Source organism: Amblyomma maculatum, chromosome 1, assembly GCF_055883805.1.
Source record: "Amblyomma maculatum isolate TAMU_Amacu chromosome 1, ASM5588380v1, whole genome shotgun sequence".
In the NCBI taxonomy this organism is placed as follows: Eukaryota; Metazoa; Arthropoda; class Arachnida; order Ixodida; family Ixodidae; genus Amblyomma; species Amblyomma maculatum.
Window position 1 is genome coordinate 70,602,839 of NC_139344.1, and position 24,198 is coordinate 70,627,036.

The following is a 24,198-nucleotide window of genomic DNA, read 5'->3' on the forward strand; positions in this document are numbered from 1 at the left end:
TTTTTCTATGTTTTGTGAAAAAGCTTTATTATAAACTATCCATATTCACATTTATTTGAAGATACTATTTTATTTCATTTTGTCTCCAATTCTCATAATTCCCATGTGCTTTACAGCTAAACATTTGATATTTGTAGAGCCCTTGTTGTGAGTTCATTCCAGGCAGGAAAAGAAGCCAGCATTGGCACACCTAATCTAGCTTAAGGGGGGAACCGGGTCTTTGCAGCCGAAAATCAGTCAGAAAATCAGATTTTAAATCTTATCGTTTTCGCGATTCTGAGATCTTTCCGCAGCTATCTCCGAAGTTTCGTTGAAAAATATCGCTCAATTTGCGTGTTACAGCGTTCCAAAGATGAGAATCTGCGCGTGTGGCCCTTTAAACTGAGGTCAAATCGCGCCGAATTTCTATCTCCCGCAGTTCGAGAAATACGCGATCCGCGGGCATAATCTTGGTGTCATTCGAAAGATCGCGATTCAGGCCATTCCTATATCTCGGTTGGTGACCATAGGCGAGCCCACCGAAGCGGAAAACAAAGGAACAAAATTGCATGAAACACGCCCTGCTATTGGACTCCCACCGCACGTGAGCAAAAGGCGAGCTTTGGTTGGCTGGCGGCGTCGACTGCTCGCGGTCCGGCACCATTTTGAAAAGCTCTCCTTTAGGCCTAGTCGGCCTAGCGCGCAATATTGAGATTCACGCTTCGTTATTAGCCTAAAAAAAAGGTAGCGAGAGGAGATAAATGCGCCGGAGACGCTGCATCGCCGCATCTGGTTATCTGCAATCAATGACGAAGTGCTGACGCTCCACGTCGAGTCCGCGATGGCCTGATAACGGCGTAGCATAGCGGGTTGTGCTCAGTGCGATAGCGAGGAGCGGCACGATCTGCCGCGTACGGAACTGTGAGGGTGCAGATGAGCAAGTGCAGCTTTCAACGCCGGGATAGATCGCCCTGTGAGGCAGTGCCGCGACCAGCCGCAGTGGCAGTCGCGAAGCAGCGTCCCGCGACATGCGGAACATAGAGAAGATTGCGCGGAATCCCAAATCTTGTCGAAATAAACTTTCTTCTGAATGCTACGCGGTGCAAGACGAGCAATGGTCGCTTATCCCTAGTTGCAGGCCGACTGCGTTTACTGTATGAACGTGAGAATGGCGATCGCGCGCCAGAACTTGGCACCAACTTTTACGGAGGTCACCATGCAAATGCACTCGTCTTGGTGGCGGCCTCCGCACCATGCGTTCCGTTCGCCGGAAATTTCATTCTTTGAGGGCGAATTATATCGATGGTAAACGATGCATTGGCACCAGAAGCTGGTCAGAATCCACTTTAATAAGGTACTGTTAGCTTTGGTGCTTCAGAAATTTATCAACACGTTTTTCCTCAATTTCTCAAAATCAAAATATTGAGGACGGTACATGTTTGGAGGTGCGATATCTCTGGTTCTACTTATGATATTGCTGCAATTCCTTTTGCACCAAAAAGTTACTCATGTACAGTGCAAAAATATAAATGAATTTGTGGTATTTAATGAGGAAAGTTTTTAAAAATTTCATGTTTTCTGGAGTGTCAAGGTGGCTTTTTGGTCTCTGAACTTTGACAAGCTGTAACTTTGGTTAAAATGGAAACAGGACATTCAATCTTGATTTTTGCATTCTCTGTGTGTTCTAAATTGATTTGATATGTCAGTTTTTCTTATAACTCCTGTAGTTTTATTGACAGCTCACCTCCAAACAAAGAACATAAAGTGCTCAATATCTTCATAACTAAATGGCTTACATAAAATTAATGTGCATATTTGAAATCAGCACAAAAAGCTGCATAAATGGTATAACTTTCATCAAAATCTACCAGTAAATAAAAAGTATTGTCTTAAGACCAGGGTCCCCCCTTAATATTGCTTGCTAAACAACATAACATAACAACATAACAACATAAATATAACAATTATGCCTTACATGCTTATCTCAGAGTAACAGGGTACGGAGAGCAGAACAGTAAAGCAGTTCAGGAGTGCCAAACACTTGAGACCACCTACATTAAAGGACAACTTTGGAAACCTTTTTGAACATCTTGAGCTAATGACTGCATTTCTTTCCTTTAGTTCAGTGTATCCTCTCTTCTTTAGAAGAAATAATCTTTTTTAAATGTTAAGTCAGACAATTTCAAAACAGGCAGCGCATAGTCAATATTTATGATGCAGTGATAATATCATCAAAAACCTTCACTAAACCATCATGACCATGCTGAGTGGCCCAAGACAGTAACTCCAAAGCAATAACTCAATTCAGAAAATGTCTAATGACAGAACACAATGACAAGCCTTGCTCAGAAAAACAGGAGCAAACATCTAAAATACAAGTCATACCTGTAATGTCCCAAATGCACAGAAGCCACCGGAACTACAGTCACAAAGACAGAAAACTTTCAAACTAATCTGCACGCACACAAAATTCACGAGGCTGTGTACTTTTAAAGGAATGATCTGCTCATAAAGAACCCGCTGCAAAAATTTAGTTAAAATGTAAGTCCGAAAGATCCCTTTGATTGTGTTTCAAAAAGTGGACATAACTATGGAAAATTTTGTGCAGCAGGTCGATTAAGCCCACAATGAAAAGAAATATATCATTAGCAGAAAAGTGCAGAAAAGAACACTACCACCTCTGTACACATCCCCCATCAAGCACAACTTAAAAAATGAATTCAGAAGGCAACAGAGCCACGTACCAGCCCCTTAATGTCAGGATAGTTCATTGCAGCCCAGGTGGCACAGTAAGCTCCTATTGACCAGGCGTACACAATGATCTCTTCAGGAGCAAAGCCAAGTCGATGAATGGCAAACTGCATGACTACATCCACAGCATTCTTTTCTTGGTCTGGAAAAGGCACTCCCTGTAAAAGATGGTCTCCAATGTCAAGCAAAAATGGCAAAAGACAGTTCAGCCTGACTTAAGTGTGGCAATAGCACTGGACACATTTTATGCTATAGACCAACACAGTGTTTACAAACAAAGGAGGCGCTCGCGGCGTCGCAGCCGACTGGGGGTGAAAAATAGGGTTAGCGCCCATAAGAATACATGGAACCGAAATATTTCTGAGCAGTTTTCTCATTTCACGGGGCACCTGTGATGTCGTTATTCGGTACATAGCAACTATGAACATCCTAGAAAAGATCATCAAAATATGAAATCTCATTACCGAGGTGAAGTGTTTTTAAAACACCGCGAAACATGTAGGGGTGCGAGTTGGGAGGGCGACCCGTAGAAATAGATGTAAACACAACTTACCGGAACATTTTTCTCATTTCGCAGAGCATCAGAAGTGGTGGCTGGTCGTTAAACGTTGACCAGCGCTTTCAAGAAGTGTGTGATAAAGTATGGTGCGTCATTACGGAGGCAGTCTACTTTTAAAACTCCCCGAATAACCTGTGTTATGAATCCAGACACCGCCAAAAGGCAAGCTGGGTGTAGCGAATCGCGCAGTTTTGCTTACAGTCGGATATGCTGCCGCATAGGGTAAATAAGCTTGATAATACTGTCGCTCCAGTGATATGCCCTAGACAGAATTACATTTAAAAAGCAGTTATCAAACGCCGTACAACGATATGAACCGAACGCGATTCGCGCATTGCTGCAGACGACAGCGTAGCTGGCGATACCCAACGCGGCCGCCTCCAGCTCCAGAGCGTCTGCTAGCGACAGCGGGTAGTGCATGGTCATCTGCAACTGTGTGCAGTCAGTTTATCGTGCTGTGAGCGGTCGCGCAAGTCGTCAGACTTGCATTACTTGCAAGAGAATGTAGTGTGTCATGCAACATGACGTCGGGGCGTCGTACAAGACGTTCACCAAAAAAATGAAAAGGGTTCAACGCTGCTAAACCGAGCAAAATGCTGCGGTAAGTTGTGGTTACTTGTATTTCTATGGGTCGCTCTCTCAACTCGCACCCCGATACGTTTCGCGGTGTTTTAAAAAATACTTCGCCTCGGTAATGAGATTTCATACTTCCACGATCTATTCCAGGGCATTCATGGTTGCTCTGTACCGAATAACGAGATCGCAGATGACCCGTGAAATTAGAAAACTGCTTTGGAATATTTCGCTTCCATGTATTCCTATGGGCGCTAAGCCTATTTTTCACCCCCAGTGGGACCACGCTGGCGATAGAAGCGCCACCGCATCGTGCTTACGTCACAGATCGGTGTTGGTCTATAGCACCTGACACCAAGTACACTATGGTATTCACCCTGCTCAGAAAGGAAGGAAAAGAAACTAGGATGAAAGAAGCAACCAAAAATAACACTTCAGAAAGCCTAGTCCATGCTCAGGGAAAATTGTAATTAGCTGAAAGCTATACCAGCCCAAGAGTTCCACACTAATCTACACAATAGCTGAAGTAATAAGGACGCCAATAAAAGTAGCAGTAACATTGAACCTCTATGCAACACTGAATCCCGGCCTGGCCTCGGCGGCCGCTTTTCGGTGGAGGCGAAAAGCAAGGCGCCCGTGTGCTGTGCGTTGTCAGGGCACGTTAAAGAACCCCAGGTGGTCAAAATTTCCGGAGTCCTCCACTACAGCGTCTCTCATAGCCTGAGTCGCTTTGGGACGTTACCAACCAAGAAGATGACGGCTGTGAAAAGATGCCACAATGGCCATGGCGCACTGTAAAAGAGGCTGTGGAAGCTCTGTCTGTGCTGGAAGACTTTTGCCAACAAAGCCATCATAGTGTGTGTGCTGCGGAACATTGCAGCACTTACAGCTACTGCTCCCACTCAGATTCCAGCCAAAAAGCAGACTACCATTACACAGTTCTTTAGCAAATAAAGGTATGATGTGCTTGGGTGAATTTCACATTTTTGTTCTTCATTCAATAATTTAACGTTCGGATAATTCGCAATGTTTCACGGTCCTGTCAGAGTCGAAATAACAAGCTTTTACTGCACAAAGTTTCTCAGTTCCTCAATGCCACCTCCACTGAAGTGCATGTATTTGAAAACTCCATCTTGCAGCAGTTGACCTGTTGTCTAGTGCCAAGTCAGTGGAAATGTGGCAGAACTGCACAAAAGTTCCACGACAACAAAACGCAAACCGATGTGAAAAGAAAGTGCATGACTGCAAAGAACTAGTGCAGTTGCTGCAACATGCCATGCTCCAGTGCAGGTGGCACATCTACGTGGCAAATTCAGCAGTCTCCGCTGCTTTCGCTTTTGGAAAGTGGCACGAAATAGTTCATGCTCAAAAGTGGCGAAAAATAACAGGACAAAGAAAAGTACAGGAGGTGTGCTGTGTGTGCCCATCTCCGCCATGCAGTTCCAGGGTGGATCACTTTCGCGTGCCAGTACCGGGAACAGTGGAGCATGCTGGTAACGCGAGACGAGGAGTCCGTTTGTTGAGGCAATAGTGGTGGGCAGACAGAGAGCAGGAACATGCATGAAGATGAAGGCTCCTTCTTGCACCGGCCAACGTTACTAGAACAAACTCAGTTTCACAGCTCCAGCCGGAGAGGTGTCCCCGGTGGCGGTCGCGTGAACTAACAGTGCTGCAGTTGACTCTTGCCCCTTGCCAGGCGCGTCGTCTGCTACACGCGGCGCGGAAGCATGGAGCGGCCGGCATACACATAGCTGTTATGTGCTGCAGTTGCACTCTACACAGCTGCAGTGCAGTTATGACTAGATTATGACAGTTTTGTCTTCGAAGGCATGCATTACCTCAGTAAATGCGTTTGTGTGATGCAAAATGTAATGCCGTGAAACAAGTGTGACAGCGTTGTCGACTTGCTCGCCAGAACCAGCATTCTAGTACTGTTCTGCTCTTCGGTTTCATTACTTTTTATTACGAGATATTGTGACGCTCAAGTCATTTCGTATTAAATTAAGATGTAGCCATTAATTGCGCTGCGTTCAGCTTGCTTTCATGTAATTTTTCACTTCTTATTTAACCTCCACGTTCTTTTCTAGCTTCAGTCCAATTTGTGACAGGGATTCAAGCCACAGACATGTGTGCCATTCACTGTAAACGTGGGGTGTGCGCCGAGAAGATGCTGCGTCTTTGCCCTAAAACCAAAACAAATAGACATACGCTTTGCCAACTACGTGCCAGCCTCTAGATGACAAAAATTGGCGAAATGAGGAGACGACGTTAAAGGCGCTATCGCGTCCTCTCTTAAGACGAAGCTTTCTGCTATATATATATTTTTTAATATGTAGCTCTTCATGCTGGCGCAAAGCAGCCTATTGAAATGAATTGGAAGTCCGTCCTTTGTTCGTGTCACTGATAGACTTCCTCGAAATTAAAAGGTGGGCACAAGCTCTGCACATAAGAGATAACTTACTTCGAAGTGAAAAATTTCTGATTTGCATTTAGAAAAGGAAAAATATCCAAGTACTCTCGTGATGCATATTTTGTGTAGCAAGGCTCTTTATTTTCTTGCTGGCACATATTTAGAATACAAAAGGCATTATATACCGAAGAGAAAGCACTCTAATAATCGCGCTGCCCCATGTATTTCGACAGCAATGCCAGTAGAGAGCATGCAAGATTCCAAGAGCCTATCAGTGTATATAGCGCAAATAGGACAGCTAAGCTGCACAAACGGATTTTGATTTGGATCATCCTGAGTTTGTTGCAGCACCAGCAATTCGAAGGAAATTTGAGCATTTTCCCGACGAGTAAATAGACGAGCCATGGGGGCGAGGAATTTTGCTTGTTGAGAAGACTTTTGTCATTGAGCGGTTAATTGTCAGGACAACAATATGTTTTGCATAAAGTTCTCATATCATGTGAACTGAGCGTTGATTACAGCTCTTCTGAAGCATGCCAATGAAGCGAAATTGTGCATGGGGCTTCCAACTCACGGCTAATGCAAAGGGAGGAGACATCATAAGAACTGCAGAAAAATTCAACAAGCAAGATGATCACAAAATTTAAAACATCTTCAAAATAACTGAGCATGCGGCATAGAAAACGCAGCGAGCTGTGGCAGCTGGCCAGAAAAAGATAATGAATGAATAAAGCCTTTATTTGATTGAAGGGATGACTCTCGGCCGCTGTTTGGGTAATTAGGGAGTTAGGAGGGATGGGAGGGTAGCTTATCGCTTCTTCACGGTTCTTCAAGCTGTTTCTCGTTAAAAGATAAGAATCTAAAAAGCTCAGGAGAGGATCTAGATCGGCTTCTACAAGCCAGGCCTTCCAGACTTGCAATGATTGGTACCTCAAGCTCCTGCCTGGACTGATGAGGTATGATATGTCGAACGGCTTCGTAACTGCATTTTTGTGAGGCGGGCAAGCACGAAAGCTTATAAGCTTCTGAATAAGCTCAAGATATGCTACCAACCAAGTATATGAGCTCCTTAATGCATGCATTGAAGTGAATTCGCTGCAAATATGGTTTTTGCTGTTGAAGCAATACAAAATCACACGCTAAAAAAAAGATGTTCAAAGGAAGTTAGGGACGCTAACGCTCATTTACAGTCCAGTGCTAGTTTGAAATTACATTAACTTCCCTTACAAGCAATAAAATTATGTTGTTATGCTTTTCTATGTGTTTGTGAGTAAAGGAGAGGGGGAATCTTTCAAGGGTGAAACTTGATTACTCGCAATATAAGTTTTATTAATAGACTCATGCACTTTCAATCATTTCCTTTCGCACTGCTCACGGCCATTTCCACTGATTCCTCTCTTAGTAAACTCATTAAATAACTCTTCACATCTGACGTTGTTTTAGAAGACAAAGAAGAAATTTTTTTTTTTTACATTTCTGTATACGGGAGTGCGAGAGTACCGATCGGGAACTATGTTCCAAGTCATACCTCGAAAGTGAGATATTAAAAAAGCGCTTCTCATTAGGCGACAACGGAGGCGGTTTATTACTATATCGTTTGACGCGAGCAGCCAGACTTAATGCACTGCATGAACCGGCTGTCCAGGCTAGCAGATGTCTGCGTGTAATTGAGGCAATCTGCGCAGTGCAGTAGTAAACATAACACCCACTGTGTTACCTTCTAAGGTTAGAGTGCTCCTATGCACTCAAAATTTGACTGATTTGTTTGCATGACAGGATCTACGCCCTGAAAGAACATACTACAAAACACAGACCAGGGAGTAATGCAAGAAACAGTGATTGTGAGCAAGCCGACAGCGCTCACACTTGTTTCACAGCATTAATAAGTGAATTTCGCATAACACAAACGCGTTCTCCAAGGTAATGCGTCCGTTCGAAGCCAAAGCTATCGTAATGTAGTTATAATTATACTGCAGCCATATACAGTGCAACGGCAGCACGTAAACGTGTATGCTGGCCGCTCCACGCTTCCGCACCGCGTGTAGCAGAAGACGCGCCCGGCAAAGAGCAAGAGTTGACTACAGCGCCCCTAGTTCTCGCGACCGCCACTTGGGACACACTTTTCCACTGGGCGGTATAGGGAGCTGTGAAACTGAGTTTGTTCTAGTAACGTTGGCACCTTCTCTACCACCCTCACTCTCAATGGGTACCTTAAATACACCTGGCTCAGCCGAATTTACTTTAGACCCCACAAATAACTTGACTTCACAGTTAGGTGCCCCATACAGGTGCACCTACCCACGAAGTGCACTATGCGGGTCATGCTGCACGGTCAAGTTGTAGCTGAGCGAACTGGTTCCAAGGCTTTGTTCCTGTCATCCGTTTCTTTTCTTCTTGCAACTCAGAAGACTGAAAATATTTCCAAGTGACTGCAGGAGTGCCCAAATGCCGCCACTTTGCCAGTCTCGCTTTCCTCCCAAGACCGCATTTGTGAATGTCTCATACGGTAGCAATCGGACAATGCTACAGTACTGGCACTTGTTTGCCCATTCCTCCAGCACCCATGGTGCCGCACCTCACGATCCCGACATGTGAGTGGGTAGTATGCGACCGCAAAGCTCTCAGTGGCCATCACATTTTTCACTGTTTCTTACGAAACCCTTAAAGGAGTATAGACACCATTTTTTGAAGCGTCGGAAGGAATACGATTGCTTTCCTGGTTATACAGAGATGCTCCCCAAGCAATCCCAACCTCGCATGTTTCCGCGAAGATATTTTAATTTGATTTTAAAAACAAGCCAGGCAAGTACTCCGTTTTTCAAAACCCATTGGCATCGACATCTCTGTGACGAAAACGTGTACATAGGTAAACAACATGACGTCATCAAACAACTCTGATGTGGAGTCGGCAAAGCAAAGAGCAGTGACGACACATGGCCGGATTCGAACAGCGCCGCCGCCGCTTCCGGCCGTGCCTGAGAAAGAACTCCGCTTCTGCTCGCTTTACTCGATGGCTTCTTCGTTGGTGCATGTTACAATTACCTCACCGGTGTACGTATGGAGACTGCCTGCTAAACTCAGGCCCCAACAGCATGCCTGCACAAGTATAGGGCTTACGGCAACGGTGCCTGTCGATGGCGCGCCGCGAACATACTGCGCCACTTCCCGCCTACCCTAGACGTCGCTAGCCCTAGCTGGTTTCACATCGAAGCGCCAACGAAAGGCGCTTCGGAACGAGCTAACGCTGTAAAAAACTTCGGAGTTTAGCGCCGCTTTACTGGCAAGCCCATCTCTTAAAATAATTTCTTGCTTTGCGCGACGCCTTCAGCAGCGGGGCTAGCTGACTGACATCAGGTGCATCGCACCGGGCAGCAGCTGTCGGAAAAAAAAAAGTTCGCTTGTATCACTGTAAATATTTCTACAGGACCTCCGTATTGGCCGAATAAATCCTCGCAATTTAATCGTGACTGATAGTCCTTTGTATAAATAGCTATGTAAGCGAATGAACAGCGATCTGCGATAGCTAGATTACCGATAGCGGATGCTGAGGCAGCAATGACTTGGGAGCCGATCGCGGCGGCCACGGCTTTACGCACCCAGATTGCCTTGACTGCGCCAGATGGCGCCACATGCTTGGACGGCGGCACGCAGGCCTGCCGCGTCGGGACCAATCAGCGCGTGAACAGGCGTGAGCACGGGAGCCATCGGGAGAGCTTACGGGTTACGGTGGCTGATCGCGTCATTACTAAAATATTTTTATAGAACAGCTTGGCTCACAGCGTTGGCCAACCGGACTGATAAAGCAGCATCTTTACGGTTCCTTTGTTCAACATTCCTACCAGTCGACATTTCCTGCGCGTCAACCGACCAAGCTTTCGTGGCTGCTGCTGATTCCTGCTTCGTCGCTTGAGTCGCAGGCGAGCGGGTCGGGATTAAAGTGCCCGGCAATGTTAGCAACATCCACGCTATTGGGCGAAACAACGTCGCAGTACTAATTATGCTATGCTGAAGCGCTGCTCGACGACGATATATTTTCGTGCACGTGCGACAGCAAGCAGACGAAAAACACGACCCGAATGCGTCATCAGATTTTGTGTTTACGCGATCACCAACCTTGCCAGTAGGGGGCGCTCGTGTGGCGTTCTCGTATCTTTGACGTCATCGCGCGCTCGTGTCCGGAGAGATCGAAACCGAAACTGGCCCTGATAAATGCACTGATAACAAATTAATTGATCTGTGCTGGGGCTTTTTGGGTCGCAGTCCCTTTGTTTTGGACCACTGTGGATCAATTAAAGCAAAAATACTGGAACAGAAAATGTACGTGTCTATACTCCTTTAACATTATTGCTCGTGCACTATTCAATTCATCCTGCAAAGAGTGAGAATGGCGTCACAGGTGCAAGATGCTGCGATAAGAAACATTTGTGTTCACTGCAATGGCTGGCCACGAGTTTCAGTGAACAATAAATTTCGCGATTTAAAATTAAAGTGCAGTGCGAATCGAGCCATCAAAATTTCTGATATTCTCAAAAACCTCTAAGACCAAGACAAGAAAGCTGTCATATATAACAAAAATAGGTCAAACCCTGGCACAATTTCAGCCAATTTATTGCTTTTGGCATAGCACGGCACAGGAAATCTTGTTTGTATCAAAATGGCTCAATTGGTGTAGCTGTACCAACACGAAAGACATTGACTGCGAGTTTGTGGAGCAGGATAACCAGTGATTTGGGGATGTTCATTCAAACGTCTAGCATAACTCAAATTGAACAGCAGACTGTTCACAAACTATTTGAAGCCACAAACTACAGTCGAACCCGGATATATCGAACTCAAAGGGGATCGCGAACTAGTTCGATATATCGATAATTCGATATACAGAAATCGGCTTGGGACGGCACTTACGATGCGAAAAACGATACCGTATTTGTCGCGTAATCAACTCACTCGCATAATGAACCCACCCTCCACTTTTGCACTCGAGAATTTGGAAAAAAAAAAGCGTTAAGGCCAGCTCGCTCACATGCAAGCGATTAAGCGATCTCAGCGACGAGCGGCAGCGACAGAGCAAAAAATTTCCAACTTGTTGGAACTGCGTCCGTACGAGCCACCGCGGCAGCTCACAACAAGATTTCTGTGTCGCCGCGGCAGAAATTGCCAGCGTTATCGCTCGCATGTCGCACTCCGTTTCGGTCATCTCATCCACAGCTCATTTCTTGGCAGCGTGCCAAGATGCTGCGCAGCGATAACGTCGCAGCGCGTTTATCTTTTGACAGCTCCTGCTGGCGGCGGGGAGCGAACTTGGCAGACTGCCCGTGATGGCTTGAGTGCACAGGCCTGGTTCGATTTATCACGCCGCGCTTGGAGCGGGCGTAGTCGACTGCCACAAAATCATTGGAAAGCGTGATAAAGTGGCTGCAAATGCTGTCTGAAACGAGAAACGCTAAAAGCCGGTCTCATGATCGCAGCTGACTGCGTGCTTTCATTGATTCATACATGCAAAGATAAACGGCTCCCGCAAAAAAAAAAAAAAAAAACGCTTCGTAACGCCATGTCTTACGCTACGCCGCGCATACAGCACAACCAGCAAAACGATAAAAGCAAACGACTCTCGCAAAAAAAAAAAAAAAAAAAGGCAGATCTGTCGCTTCTTAACTTCCGCAGGCGCCATAGCCACATCAGCCGAGCCGCCGCGCGCAGAGGGTTCGCAACACACGCTGGAGAAAGCGTCCGACGTTCTGTCTGAAAACGGGCTGAGCTGGATTGGCGCATGCGTAGCGAACAAACTGCGAACAAAGGCCGGGAAAGAGGAAAGAGAGATAGCTCGGCAAAAGAATGGGCACGCCCTTGCGCTTCGCTCTGTCGCGCTTTTCCCCTCTCGTTCCCAGTGGTTCTCTCTGGTTCATTCACGCACATGGCTTGCAAACGTCACGTGCTGGCGCATGGGAAACGATAACCGCAGATGCGCGCACCTTTAGGGAATGGGCGCGGCGCTGCTTTAGCCGAACTGTCCCCTCTCATTCCTTCTGCGCATGGCTTGAAAACGTCACGCAGCAAAAGCCGAGGGTGATGCAATCATCTTTGGGGAAGGCACACTTTCCAGTGCGTGGTGCGGAGTTCAATATATCAAACGACCGGTGAAATTGAGTTCGATATATGACGCGGCTTTCTTATACTTTTACATGGGATTTTCAAGGGGATATTCCGTGAGTTCGATATAACCAAAATTCGATATATCCGGGTTCGATATATCCGGGTTCGACTGTATTTGAAGTTTTGAATATTTTCATATTATCACTCTTTTCTGTGACACTCAGGGGAAAGAGCGTACAGCCAGCATGCAGAAGTCTCGGCTTGTTCGGTTTCATTCTCCTCGAAGTATTTCAATTACATGATGGAGCAAACAGGGCACAGAAATGAGCAAAAACACAACTTTGTAGCAGCATGCAGTGCGCTTTGCTCTTTTGTGCAGTTAGACACAACTGGTTGGTTTGGTTTGATTTGTGGGATTTAAGTCCCAAAGCGACTAAGGCTACGAGAGGCGTCGTAGTGGAGGGCTTTAGAAATTTTGACCCCCTAGTGTTCTTTAACGTGCCCCAACATCACACAGCACACAGGTGCCTTGCTTTTCGAATCACGGCCGCCGCGGCCGGGATTCGATCCAGCATTCTTGGGCACAGAAGTCGAGTGCCCTTACCACTGCATCACCACGGCAGGTAGTGAGACACAACTATCGCAGTAGTTACAACATTGTGTATTTTTAAAACTTTACTTTGATTTCACAAACAATGTAAACAGTTTCTCAAGCGAGACTATGGCGGTACACAGTTTAAGGGTGTTGCCTATTGTGCCAATCAACCAATTGTATGCCAGAAGTTCTCAAAACATTTGCTTCAAGACTGTTAAAAGAAAATTAAATTGTCTGATTTTGCTTCCAGCCACAAAAATCACTGTATACTGTTACAAGGCTATAACATGGTGAAAAATCTGCTACAAAGGATTCCTTACTGTGCTGCCAGCAAAGCCAGGATGGTTCCAGCCCAGCACAGAGAACCCAGCTTCAATAGGGGTTGTTGCAATGCCATACTCGTAAAAGCCTGCATTGCCTTCACAGCACACAACCTGTAATAAACGTTACCAAACAGGATATAAAGCTGTCAGGTAGCCACAGGAAAAGAACACTGCCTGTTAACGGCATATTCTACAAAAGAACCAATAACATTCGCAGGTATATTATTCACATGTTATTTATTCATTACAAACTATACAGTGTTGATAACTTGTTTTGATGGGGGTGATTTCTAAGGCATATGCCACATTAATTACTAGTAATTGTCATGCAGCAACAAACATGAGCTGCTCCATCGTTTCATCGGAGGAAAAGAAAAGTGTTACAGTAGAATACCCCTTGAACGAACGTCACTTAAACGAAGTATACAGTTGTACGAATTTTATTACGTCCCCCCACCAAAGCTCCACTGAACGCTATGCAAATGCCCTTCATTTTAACGAAATTAGTTATTGCTCATTTCAGTTCTACGAACATTTTCCGAGACGTCATTCTGCGTCTTTCACGTCATATTGAGTACTTCAACAAGCACAAATCGCACTTTTTGTGGCACATTTTTACATTGAGAACCACTTTTCATTACAGTGTGAAGAAAAGTAGTCGTCATCTAGATTTAAACTGAATTGGCTTGTAGCCAGCCAAATCCATAGCTGGCTTTTCACACTTAATTGGCTCGACAGTCATAGCCAGCCATAGCGACAGTATCAGCTCTGCTAGGCTTTTCACTTCAAGAAAGGTGTACGTATGCATGCGGGTTAACCATAATCTGCTGAAGCAGTGATCTGCTTTAAGAAAATGAAGGCCTTTGCTGCCTAGCAGACCGTTGTGCCGGACAAGGTTCACATGAGTTTGCACACAGTAATTTAGTTCAAGAACACTGCAGGCCTAAGAGCTGCAAGAGGTTACTGCATTCTTTGCTTGCAAATGAGTGCAGTGACAAATGGGTTGAGCCATGACTTGCACACCCGATGTTTCTTGAAGCTAATGGAATCAACCTTGTACGCACTTATTTCAATTCAGCGAACTTTCATTTTAATAAACATTTTCCTGAGGTCCCTTGAAGTTCTTTCAAGTGAAGTTTCACTGTAATACAGGAGATTAAATATCAATCAGCTGTACATGTAGTACATCAGCCAGCTGCGAGGTGGGTACTACAGATTGTTTAAACAGGATTCTGGAAACCAAGCAACGCTGGATGAAAAAAAAAAAAAAAAAATCTTGTTTTGCATTTCACTGTTTCCTGAGCATGAAGGTAGCACCCTCGACTTTTTACCTGAGGAACTACTTTAGGGTCAAGCAGGATCGAGCTCAAGTGCGAGTGAATTGGCTGTGTAGGTGGAGCTGCATAGAGTTCGATCCGAATCACCTCGATCACTATCAGTAGTATTACACTGACAGTAGTATTACAAGCCCATTTGTAAATGCTGCAATTAAATAGACTGCTCAAGTAGCAAGATTTAGCTTGAAAATCCTGCTTTGGTATTAGCCCTGAAAATTTTTGTCACTGGTTACCATAAATTGAGCAAATTTCCCAGTTTTAAAACAAACAAGGTACAAAAACTTCCTGTTAATTGATTTTAAAATTAATATGTTAATATGAGCTTTTATAAAAGCTGATGTCTCGCACTAAGCCTCCAGTATACAAACTAAATGCCTATTTTTAATAAAACAGAAGGAGCCCTGTGCACTGCCACAGCAGCGCAAGAAGCATGGCCAACAAGGAAGAGTGCACAGCCACACAGATAATGTGAAGAGGGCAGTGGCCGCCATTATCGCCCTCTTGTGAAAGGAAGAAGCAAAGCCTGAAGTATTGAATGTCCTGCTTTTTCGTGCATGCCTCTTCTTAAAGCCTACCTGGCCTCTGTCACTCTGGGAGACAAACCCCACCTTAACATTACCTCCACCACAAATTCACCATGCTTCAAAGCCAGAAGCACAGCACATCAGCTGTCAGTGCCAGCTGGAATTACATCACCCAATAAAGACAAAGGAAGACAACTAAGGCCAAAGGCTTTATGAAAGGTTTGTCGTGATGCGGTCTACAAACCACTAGCAAATGGCCTTCTTTCCAAGCTTTCATGGACATTAGTTCTATGACTTGATCACACATCACACACACACAAAAAAAGAAAACAATCGGGGGACACTTACGTTGACCTCACGAGTATGATGCGATAGAGTTAGGAGGTCCCTATGGTCATTGACATCAACACCCTTTCACAGACATCGACATGCTTCTTGCCAAAACATACTGCTTTTTAACCCAGGCGAACGACCTTGCCCCAGTGGCTCAAAGGTCCAGAGATCCATTTAGTTAATAGGGTTCAGTGTCCCAAAGCAACTAATGCTATGAGGGGGACACCATAAAGGAGGGCTCCCAAGGTCAGAGGTTTGGCCCCACCACTTGACCACCTATCTCTTTTTCCTTTTAAGCAACCTCACTATATCAGTAGTGTCATGACTACGCCACAATCCCTCTCGACCAATTCAGGTTTTCCAGTCACACCTATGCCAGGGATTTCCACAGAATAACACTGTCATATTATTATCTTTCAAGGTAAGCAGTGACAAACCCACAGTCACGAATAGTGTTTAACCTGAGAAATATTTCAACACAACCAGCACTTCCAAATATGCAAACTCCATTTAAAAAGGGTCGAAAGTATTTTTGAAATGTCACCAAGAAAAAGAGGAAAAAGAAACCATGGTGTACGTGCACAAATTTAAAAGCCAAAATCAGTACACATGTGAAGGGATCAGACAATCTGTTTGTCTCATCAGAATTCTTTCTGAACAAAGGTGCCCTTAAAAGCTACATCTGCGAACATGCCAGGTATGCACAAATATATGCTACATGAAAACAATCTACAGAATAGCATCCTAGAGATACAACAATAGCAAATACAACATTTATAGCACCATGCACAAACTGAGCCAAAGACAGAGTGAAACTAGCCCTCCTTATCCTGGCTTGGCAAATGGCACTGATCTAGTTTATTTCTGCCTTCTCATCTTTCTCACTGTACCCCGCAGTGGCTGCTTTCTGTTTCTGGTTTCTGCTCTGTTTTTCGCTCTGACTGCTTAGGTGACCAGCACAGCAGCCTTTTTCTCACCTCGCTCTACAACAGCTGTTACCAATGCCACCAGCAGGAACACCTTGCGCTTTTCTATGTGCCACAGGTAATATGCATAATGCTGCCACCTGGCCGTCACTGCGCCACATAATGCGCATAGCAACGCCACATCAGTTGAAAATAAGCCCCAAAGTTTACAAGCCTGCAGTCAACAAGCGGCACTTTGCGCATATGCACCTTTCACTCTGTGCGAGGCAGCACATGGCATGTGACGGACGTGTAATGCCAAGATCAGACTATATACCAGATCTCTGCCAGCACAGGCATGGTGCCCTCCCTTTCCACACCGGCAAGAAAGTGCAATTCTGCAAGATAGCTTCCCTAGTCTTGTGGGAAGGTGCGCAGAAGCCGTCTTGTGGTGGAGCACTTTCTTGTGCAGAACCATGTCATATATTTCCTTTCCTTCACTGTACCACACGAAAGTCCAGTGAACAGCAGCGCGTAGCAGCACCCTGGTTCACGGTCACTACGAGAGTTAATCTCGACCTAAGCACGCACAAAACAAGTCGTCTTAAGCTGACTGTCTTTCTTTACAATTCGTTCTAGGGGAAACCAAGCAATGGGATTACATTGTTTATCATCTGAGAATTCACCTCAACTGAGCTCATTTTAACGAGAGTCTACTGCATTCTGGTTCATTGCCCAGATTGTCTTTAAGCATAGAAAAGCGGAAGCAGTTCCCCTTGGAACAAACTAAAGTTAGACAGCTAGTATCAAATTCAGTATCAAATTCAGTATCAAATTCATATTTACTGCATTTTTTGCAAATAAGAGAATTATAAATATATTTCTCCCATTATTATTATGACAAATTTTTTTTTATAACAAACCACTAATTACCTGCTTGTATCTCCCTTTAACATCTTTTTTCCCCAAAAGTAGCCCCTTAGCTTAACAGTGCAATATGGTGCAGATTAGCATTGTCTTTGCAACACTGCCATATAGAACGTATGAGCATTCATTTGTTGATAACTAGAACAGCGTTTTATTCATGAATTCAAATGTTAGGCATTCCAGAATTCAACCAAGTGATCTGACAAACTATGTAATCAAAATTCAAAACACAAATACTACTCATGCACCTCCTCATAGACATATTACCGTACTCTACAGGGACACCACTGAACACTGCTGTTTACACTGCGGTGTTGTTTGTAATCGGTTTCTTTGTTATCAACATTTGAATGCAGCCCACAATGCAGCTTTTCTGTTATTGACTATTGTTATCTACTTGACTTCCTCTCAACCTAGTTGTTTATCAAAGATGGCATAATGTCAACCCTAGGAATGAACCAGTGATTGACTAAATAAAAGATTAGCCAGTTAAATATACCGCCATATTTAATGGCTTAGAAAGGCTTGAAATCAACCTGGGTAACAATATTACAGAAATAAATCAGCATATTTTAGGGAAAATACCTATGAAGTCTACCTTAAACAATAAACAAGGAAACAAATTTTGATAGTGTATGCCATGTCCTGAACAGACTGGTGGCCTTTGCAAGTGTGATTAAAAAGGCTACAAGGAAAGGAAATTGTAGCCAAGGGATGTAAGAAGTCTGATAAGATTGTAAGGTTCAGACAGTAAGGTTTCAAATCTGCAGGTATAAGGCAGCCCTTCTAGTACAGTAAGACCCCGCGATAGTAAACTTGGATGTAGTAAACTTAAACTTAAGTCCCGGTTCATCTTCCATAGATGACTGTACATTTTTCCCCCCTTTATTGTAAAGATGTCTTTTGGTAAAAATCAGTTATAGTAAAGTGTGTCTGTCCACAGCAACGACTTCCCACTAAATGACGAGGCAATATTTTTTTTTTTTTTTTAAAGGAAACGCCAAGTGCTAAAAATGGCTTTATTTCCAGGCTCAACAGCACTCAGGAGAAGCCAACTTTACATAAGCTCGAAGTCGTGAAGGAAAGCGTGCAGCGCGTGCAAAAAAAGAAAAGTAAAGCTGTCTACAAACATGGAAAGAAGGTGCCGTGGTCTGCTCAGAAAGCAAATGATTAAAAGTGCAGTGAGAAATAGGCAAGGAAAGAAACGGCCAAATGTTTGCAGCACTGTGAAGCACAAAGCAGCGGTGGAAAGAACTAGGGGCACGGCGTGCGAGTTTTAACAGCACTTTACTCCCACGCGCATTTCTAATCTATTGCCTTTTAAAAGACAGAAGCAGCAGGTGTTCATGTAAAGCTTTGGTTCTCACATGAAATCAAACTCGGTTGTATTCATGACCACATTGCCCTCATGCTTGAGGTACTTCCATAATTGACGTAAACAGAAAAACCTTAAACTGAAAAAATAGCAAGAACTGATAAGAAATGGAAGGTATTTTAAAGATTCTTTTTTTTTTTTTTTCATGAAGCAACAAGACGTGTTCAGTGAACAGGTATTTAATTACCAGACCCCATTTTCAAGACCATGTAATCACCAACAAATGAAACAGCAAAGACCCTGATATAGTAAACATTTTTGCCCCTCCCAGTGACTTTACTGCAGTAAAATTTCGGTGAAACGAATCCGATTGATACGAATTTCGGGATGATACGAATTCGCGAAATTCCCCGACCAGAGTGCATTGTGTACAATGTGCAAAATTCTGGATGGTCCGAACACTCTCCCATGCCACAACAGATGATACGAACGCGCGAAGTGCGACTGTAACCTTGAGCACTACGCAACGCCCGCACATCGTTGACTCCGCAATAGCCAGCCGCACTGTATGTACGCATCACGAGCAGTTGGGATGTTGCGATTTTCTGTCGGCCTCAAGCTGCGAAAAGCTTTCAGAGGCGTATGGCCGACAAACCGCAGACGTCTGCCATAGCTAGCAGAGGTGGGTGAGCACGGATTGAACATCGCTGGCTCCGCGATCACGATCCGCGCGAGCAGTTTGCGGCGTCATGCGGTCCGCCACGTGTCGTTATCTCCTGTCATGCTGTACACGCCGCGAGAAGTTCGCAGAGGCGGGCGGATCGCACTTCGCAAGAATCGCGATAGTTTTCCATGCCGCGAAAGGTTTGCAGTGACACGTGGCCGTGAGTAGTAGTCGGCGGTGCAAGCGGCAGCACGCGCGCATGGGCTGCACATTGTAGACTTCACGACCACTAGTCTCGCTGTACGCATCGCGAGCAGCCTGCAGTGCCGCGCGGCTGGTACGTCGCAATTGCCTGTCCCGCTGTGTGCGCCGTGAGTGGCGAGCTGTGACCGTGTGACCGTAATAAGCCTTCTCGGACGTAAACAAATCTGCGCGACTGCCTTCCCCATGCTCCTGCATACTTATTTTCGTTCGTTTTTATGATACGAATTTTTTCGCGACCCCCGAGATTCGTATCACCGAGGTTCTACTTTATAAAGGGGCTCTACTAATGAAAAGGGCTGATTAGAGTTTAGTGAGAATGACACAGGTATTAAACTTATGAGGAACTTTACCAGGATGTCTCCATTTTCATAGAGTGTGGAATTCCTTCTGTCGACGAACACAGAGTCTATCTCATTCCCGTCACGAGTCAGCAACTTGTGCCGTATGCCATTATGCTGAAACAAATGGAGTCACGTGACATACCACACTTCTGACTGCAAAGTCAAAGAAAACTATGCAAGGACAAGAACATTGTTTTCTTACCTCTTCGATCAGTCTTGCCCTACCCTGAATGAGCATGGGTGCTGTAGAAAATGAAGATTATTATAGATTGCCCTGCACAAAACTCTACCAGCACGACAGTGCTACAAAACAACTACCGTATTTACTCGCATAATGCTCGCACCCCCAACATTGGGTGTCAAAAATCTGAATTTTTTTTTCCTCGCGTAATCATAGCACCACCAATATCACCACTGCGAGAGTCATCTGCTAGTAGTAACAAGCGCCACCTTTGCAGCACTACTGAACCTAGCTGGCCTCGTTGTGTGCACGCGCTACCAGGCAGCGACAGCGCGCTCGAGTAGATCATCATCATTATCAGTTATACTCGTCTTTTTTTTCCGTAATGCTCGTACATGTGCTCATAGTTGTCGCCATTTTGCGAGGTGTCTCCACGTCTTGTTGTCATTGTTCTTTCGTTCCGTCCGTGTTACTTGCTTTGTTCCACCGTCTACCGTGTTCTTGGTGCCGCATCGCGGTGGGGCGGTACGCAAGTTATACAGCTGCTTTTAAGCTGAAAGCTTTCAAGTATGGGCTACAGCATTGCAACTGCGCTGCCAGCAGGCACTTCGACGCCGAGTTCTGCGTAGTGCGCTACTGGAGACAGCAATTGCAGTTCCAATACGGACTTGGATCAAGTCTCTGATCAAGAGTAGAACTGTATGGTCTGATGTGAGCATTATACCACCGAACACGGGGAGTGATGATGAGGCTTTGTGCGGTAAATAAAGTGCTTTAGCAATTTGTGCTTTTAGCGACCCTGTACTTTTATAACAAGGGTAAGTTCTGCTTGAAAGTAATGTTTTGATTATATTTACAATACCTGCCCTAAGAATCCCGATTCGCACCTATTTAAATTTGCTTTTAGCGCTCCAAAACATTTGCTCGAAAATTTTCCCTGCATAATTATCGCACCCCTCAACTTAGCATGAATTTTCCGCAAAAAAAAGGTGTGAGCATTATAAGAGTAAATACAGTACACTGATGCAAGCTGCCAAATCACCGTGTCAAAATGTGCAAAAAAAAATATATATATATACGGGATAGACAGGAAACGCTAACAGTAAGTACTAGGGCACAAGCAAGCACTTCACTACCGCCAAGTCAAATTATACAACCATACAACACCATTCTGTTTCTTTTCTTTTAAAAATAAAAACAAAATTACACAAATTTTTAATCAGTATAACACTCCTGTTTTTAAAACCATTGCTGATACGATCACTGCTGTATGGGAGAAACCAAAAGTACTACTCACCCATATTCCTAATGACTACTCTGACAGCACATGAAGCATGCTTCAAAGCAGCACAGCCAAATACCAACAGAGCTCAACTAAGTTATACAGCCCCGTTGGTATAATGTTGCCATCAAATGAGATTACAACCAGTCACACCCCATTAAAGGGACACTGCAGCGGTTTTCAAAAGTGCCACTACTATAGATTTTTGAAGTAGACTATTTTTTGATCACGTCTGTGAAGTTATTTTTTCGACTATGCATAAAACACCTGTGCAATCGCCGCCTGAAAGCGCGCAATTCAAATTTCCCGCACCCCGCGTGACTACTACAGAGGAGGAAAATGGAGAGAGAAACGTCGCTTCTCCGTCCGCCGTGACATCACTGTGATTGTACGTGAACCGTTGCATTTAGCGTTGACTGCGATCCGTTCATGGAATGCAACCTCGCGATGGGACGGGCAGGCAGCATCGGTGCATGGTTGTATTCTAGTGTCTCGTTTGTTTTTTTTGCAACAAAGCTCCACGCAACAGCTCCCGTGCTAAACATGAACAACTCATCAGCAGCACGCACTAATGATTTTTGCGAACTAGTAGATGATTAGGAACAACCCACTGCTGTGTCGCAGCTAGGTTGTGAAGGCTTTGAGAGAACCTTTCCAGCACGACACGTGCCTGATAAGTTTGTGGAACCCTTACGGGAGCATTATTAGAAAATAAGGAGTGTACCGCTCTGCTGAGTATAGGCACATTCAGGTAAGGAGCACACAGAGCGAGGTTTCCTTCGATGCGTCCAAGCAAGCAATCATCGAAGTTGCTCAGTTGCTTGTGATTTTGCACCCGTTCCTGCCTTAATCATTTTATGCAGTCCTGTCATGTTTTGGGGATGCAGATTAAGCTGGAAATGAAAACGATGAGACTCTTGTAAGAAAACACATTTTGGAACATGGTTTTCTCATGAAGGTATGGGTGCGAAGGAGCTGCAGCTTGGCTTTCAACATACGTCAGCCGTCAATTCACTAAACGTGTACTGTGAGAGTATGATAAAAGGGAAAGGTTCTCTACGTCTGCTATCACCCTTTCTATAAAATTCTTCATTTCCCCAAGATACCATGACTGGCACTCAAGAACAGGATTTGGTACACCAAGTCTTGGATGCATTTTTCACAACAATTACCTTTCGGGCGGGGCGGGAGGCCCGAGATGGAGGTAGTCGGCTAGGGCATTTTTGCTGCCCTTCCTTCTCAGGAATATGTGCGCCGAGGTTTCCCTGAGGGCCATGTAGTTTCTGCTAATAATGACACACACTACTTTTCAAAACGCCTTACTCTAACCAAAGCAAGTTTTCATGCCAAACCTATGCTTCCCACAACGCAAGTGCTGCAACCTTCGTGGGCACATCTGGTACGGATACATGCGTGAAAATCCCGATGGTCATTCATGTGGAAATGGCATGCCATAATGACATTCACAAAGCCACAGAAAGCTACAATTAGCACACAGCACAGCGAAGGAGCTGCATCGGCAGCTTCCCCGGTCCGGCGGCGGCGCGACCCGCAGTGAGCCCATTTGCGCAGGCTGCATATTTCTGCTAAAAAAAGGCTATTTCTGCTTTCTTCTGTTCAATTTCAATCTGATATTCAAGTTCATAGCATGAAAAAATGTGGGTTTCTGCTGAAAGCCAAATTTCCGCAGAGTGCTGCAGTGTCCCTTTAAAGTAAAGCTGAAAGGACAGTGTAAATGGTTTATTTTAAACACTGCTTGACTACATGTACATGTGACTAAGTCGTAAACACCATATACCACAGGAGCTGCAATTTTAATGTAACAAGCTGGCCAAAAAATGTGCGATGGGCAAGTAACCAAATTCACAACAGGATGTCAACAACAATATACACTGAATGCAAAAGACAGAATAAGCAAAAAAAGATATGTAAAAGTTAATTGAACTATAGAAAAGCACAATTTTGCTGTACATCACGAGAAATTGAAGGTGAAATGAAAACCAAATACAGTAAAAGCTCGTTAATTCGAACTTCATAGGACTGGGAAAAAGTTTGAACTATCCGGTGTTTGAATTATCGAATGGCCTCAAAAAAAAAACTGACAAGAACCACATGCATTACGGTAAATTTACCGTATTTACTTGCTTAACGAACCGGCTCACATAATGAACTCAACCACCTTCGATTTTTGCCCAAGAATTCGAAAAAAAAAAAAAAAAGGTGTCGTTAGCGCGTCCCTCCGTTCTCAATTTCGCTCTAGGAGCGCGCCTGCCTCCCCTGCATCGAGGCATGGCATCCTACTATATCATGCCGTCACTGTCCACAACGAACTTCTTGGCAGTGCGCCAAGATGCTGCACAGCGATAGCATCAAGGTGTGTACTTTTTGACGTTTTCTCTAGCAGGGGCGGGGGGGGGGAACTTGGCCGAGTGCCAGTGCTGTGCAAGCTTCGTCTTCAGTACGTTCACTTTATCATTCCATGGGCGATTGGGGTGGGCACCGTCTACTGCTACTCAATTAGTGGAACACTCCATAGCAGCAGACGCTTTTTGAAGCAAACAATGCTAAAAGCCGGCATCATGATCGCGGCTGACCCAGTGCTGTTGTTGACGGCTGACGGAAAAAAAAGAAAGAAGTTTTTCCCAGGTAACCCTTAGCGCGCGTGCCCATCCAACCTCATAGCATTTCATAGCCGTTGGCTGGGACCGCACTTTTTTGTAACAGGCTTTTTTGTACCCAGACCTCTATGGAGCTCAGCCGGACCAAGTAGTGCCGCTCGAATTATCCGAAAATTTGAATTAACGAGGTTCGAATTAAAAAACCTTCACTGTACTCGGTGAAA

The 24,198-nt window shown here is 44.7% G+C and overlaps 1 protein-coding gene across 4 annotated transcripts in view; it reads right to left on the bottom strand.

Annotated features, from left to right (window-relative positions):
* LOC146202765 (phosphatidylserine lipase ABHD16A) overlaps nt 1–24,198 on the bottom strand; it is a 116,321-nt gene that overhangs the window by 65,616 nt on the left and 26,507 nt on the right. For all 4 annotated transcript variants that reach the window (XM_084588319.1, XM_084588320.1, XM_084588321.1 and 1 more), the window contains exons 9-12: nt 20,096–20,136; nt 19,903–20,007; nt 13,281–13,394; nt 2,724–2,888 (exon numbers count right to left, since the gene is read on the bottom strand). In XM_084588319.1, coding sequence (XP_084444445.1) covers nt 2,724–2,888; nt 13,281–13,394; nt 19,903–20,007; nt 20,096–20,136 — 425 coding nt within the window. The remainder of the gene's footprint in view (nt 1–2,723; nt 2,889–13,280; nt 13,395–19,902; nt 20,008–20,095; nt 20,137–24,198) is intronic.